Source organism: Apaloderma vittatum, unplaced genomic scaffold (genome assembly GCF_000703405.1).
Source record: "Apaloderma vittatum isolate BGI_N311 unplaced genomic scaffold, ASM70340v1 scaffold34337, whole genome shotgun sequence".
In the NCBI taxonomy this organism is placed as follows: Eukaryota; Metazoa; Chordata; class Aves; order Trogoniformes; family Trogonidae; genus Apaloderma; species Apaloderma vittatum.
In genome coordinates, this window is record NW_009728583.1 from 1307 (window position 1) to 4708 (window position 3402).

A 3402-nucleotide genomic window follows, 5' to 3' on the forward strand; every position below is an offset into this window, starting at 1 on the left:
CCCAGGAGCAGGGCCACAGCCCCAGCCGGCGCTGTGCTGGGGATCTCTCCTGCCGTCCCTACACTGAGCAAGCGGAAGTCACCATTGGGCCTCGGAGCCCACGAAGGTCTGGCAGCTGGGCTTGGCAGCTGGCCACCCCCTGGAGCTGGCTATTCCCAGCCCCACACCACCAGTGTCTGTGCTGAGTCAGGGGCCTGGGGCATGGCTGCCACCCCTGTGCCCAGCACGGAGATCTTTGTCCCCGAGGACCCCTAGGTCCCCTCCTGCACCCAAATCCCAGCCCATCAGCTGTGGCGTCTGCTCCTCGAGGGTCCAGCTGCACCACCTGGTGACTTTCAGTGATTTGTCAGTCTATTTAAAGCCTGAACAGCCTAATCAAAGCCTTATTGTCAGTCCGGTTGTATTTATAGCCCCACTCATCGCAGCGCACTCCTCATCCGGCTGCCGGTGCGGTTGCGGCTCTAGAGTGCTGACGTTCCTCCAGCAAGAAAGAGCTGGGGGAGCTGAGGGTCCTGCTCTACCTCCTTCCTTGCTCTTACAGCAAGTAAGGCTCTCCCTTACTTCCAAATTTGCTGATTGGGGGCCATTTCCTGGGTAGTGGGGGTGGTTCTTGGGCACTCCCAGGACAGATTTTCCTTGCTGCCCTCCCAGCGGGTCCACTTCTTTGCTGGGAGCAGTGACCAGGGCTCTGGTACCCACTGGGCTGTGGAGCAACTGCACTTGCAAGTTTTGTTTCCCTCCAACACCTTTCGAGCTCTGGCTTCCTGGTAATGCAAATCAATATTTCATGAGAACAGCAAGTGAACTTGACACTTAAGGAAAGCAATGACCCAGCAGCAGACAGACACAGGTGCACTCGCACACAGGCGGGAGCACGTGCACCTTGCACGCGTGTGGGCGCGGCCAGAGCCCACCTGGGCAGGACCAGGGTGCAGTGGGGAGAGACAGTCTGGCCCTGCTCCCTCCAGCTGCCCTCTTTCTTCCCTCCCCAGCAGCCACCACCATAGAGGAGGCAGAGCCATGGCATCGCTGCTGTGCAACGCCCGTGAGTGCCCCGGAGGAGGGGAGGTGCGGGGCAGGGCACCCGGCCATCCAGATTTACGCCATTCGGATTTACTCCAGGGCAAATCTGGCCCGTGGGTTGAGCTCACCTTGCGGGAGCATTCCTATTCTGCTGTGGCTGCTGGGATCTGGGCTTGGTGGTGCTGAGGGTGAATGGGAAGGGTCAATGGGGAATTACCTTCTGCCCCTCTTGTGGCAAAGGGAATTGGTTTGGGGTCTGTCTCTTGTCCATCCCAAACTGACGGACCACGTAGGGTCCCAAAGGGGAGAGGCAGCAAGGTATCAGGGCACAGTGCCTGGATACTTCCACCCTCAGTGATGCAGCCCATGCTACCCCCAGGCATCCAGCTCACGGAAACACTGGAGCAGATGCAGCAAGGGACACTGATGCGCAAAGTCAAGTCCAAGAGCTGGAAGAAGCAGCGTTTCTTCAAGCTGCAGGATGACTGCATGACCATCTGGTACCAGTCCAAGAGGACAGGCAAAACTGAGTCTGCCTGTGAGTACCGGCTGCTGTATGTTGGCCATGGGGCCAACAGTACAGTTCAGAGTGAACAGGGGCATGAATGTGTGGAGATTCCTGGAGCCATACTTGTGTTGGCATTCAAGAGAGGCTCCATGCGCAGGTGTAGTCTTTTCTCACCCACACCTTTCCATGAAGTATCCAGCCCATAGCACGACCCATGCATCACAAGGGCTGAGTAGAAATTGCAGCTGATACAAACGGAAGCTCTGGCACGTCAGCAGAGGAGTAGGCAGGCAAAGAGGCGCAGATGGATGAGTGGTTCAATGGGTGGATGGATAGATGAATGGATGGACAGATGGCTCAATGGTTACGTGAATGGATAAGTAGCCCAGTGGGTGAATGGATGAACGAGTGGAAGAAGGGATGGCTGGAAGGACGTACGTCTGTGGGCAGTGCCCCCTGCCCTGTGGTCCTTGTCGCCCACAGACAGGCCTCCCCTCCCTCTGCCTCAGTCTCCATCAGCGATGTGGAGACGGTGCGGGAAGGGCACCAGTCGGAGGTGCTGCAGAGCCTGGCGGAGGAGTTCCCCCCTGAGCGTTGCTTCACCATTGTCTTCTACGGCCGCCGGGGCAACCTGGACCTCATTGCCGGCTCAGCGGAGGAAGCACAGTGCTGGATTCAGGGCTTGCGCCAGCTCATCGAGGTGGCCACCAGCATGGACCAAAGGGAGAAGATAGACCAATATCCTTCCTGTGAGCACCACTCTGCCCCTCATACCCAGTCCTTCCCCCACCTCCGGCTATCCCTTAGGCTCTGCATCTCTAGCCCTGTCCTGGTATGTGCTTAGCTCTTCTGGGTCTCACCTTCTGCATCAGGGTAGGGAGAGCCCACAGAAAAAGGAGAAGAGGCTCTCTGATGTTCCCCAGTTCTATCTCTCTTAGCCAGGGTTCTTTCCCTTAACATGTGCCCTGGTTTCTTGCACATGGATTCGTGACTGGTTCCAGAAAGCTGACAAGAATAAAGATGGGCGCATGAACTTCAAGGAGGTGCAGCGTCTCCTCAAGATGATGAATGTGGACATGAATGAGGATCATGCCCTGCGGCTTTTCCAGGTAAGCACTGCACGTGAGAGCGTGGAGAGGCTGGGGAGGGGCTGGAACAAGCTGCACACCTTCCTGCAGAAGGTCCATCCTCCTGTCCATCCACCTGTCCATTCATCCATCCACCCACCCATCCATCCATCCATCCATCCATCCAAACACATATTGATCAGTATCTCTGTGCCCTCTGTTGGGTGTGGGTGAATCCCCCCACAGCCCCATGAGATGGCCAGGACCTCTCGTTTTTCCCCAGCTGGGTGCTGAGTGAGGTCCTTTGCAGGCTGCCGACAAGTCGGAGTCAGGGACACTGGAAGGGGAGGAATTTGTGCTCTTCTACAAGACCCTCACACAGCGTGAGGAGGTGCTGAGCCTTTTCCAGGACTTCTCCGAGGATGGGAAGAAGCTGACGCTGCTGGAGCTGGTGGATTTCCTACGGCAGGAGCAGCTGGAGGACGAGGGCACAGAGGAGCTGGCTATGGAGCTCATCGATAAGTACGAACCATCGGAGACAGGTAACAGTCAACCCGGACATCAGCTGTGGTCTGCGTGAGGGGAAGGAGGGAGCTGAGACACACAGCCCTGTGTCCAGGGCATCCCCAGCCCCACCTTGCTGCGAGTGGGCACAGAGTGAAGGCTCACCATGGTGTGATCTGGGTGCAGTTTCCCTTTTTTGGGTCCATTCCTGGACCCTTTCAGTGTAGAAGGTTGACTAGTCACAGGGTGCAGACTCCAGCTTTGGGGTCCACTGCCCACCTTCCCATGGCTGGTGCCCCA

At 57.4% G+C, this 3402-nt stretch overlaps 1 protein-coding gene across 1 annotated transcript in view; it reads left to right on the forward strand.

Annotated features, from left to right (window-relative positions):
* Positions 1 to 1020: 1020 nt before the first annotated feature.
* The window catches only part of LOC104277478 (1-phosphatidylinositol 4,5-bisphosphate phosphodiesterase delta-4-like), a gene marked incomplete at its 3' end in the record, with an annotated part of 4833 nt that continues 2451 nt past the window's right edge, over positions 1021 to 3402 (forward strand). The window contains exons 1-5 of the mRNA XM_009874117.1: positions 1021 to 1045; positions 1403 to 1561; positions 2041 to 2269; positions 2511 to 2640; positions 2909 to 3140. Of these exons, the coding sequence (XP_009872419.1) occupies positions 1021 to 1045; positions 1403 to 1561; positions 2041 to 2269; positions 2511 to 2640; positions 2909 to 3140 (775 nt within the window). The remainder of the gene's footprint in view (positions 1046 to 1402; positions 1562 to 2040; positions 2270 to 2510; positions 2641 to 2908; positions 3141 to 3402) is intronic.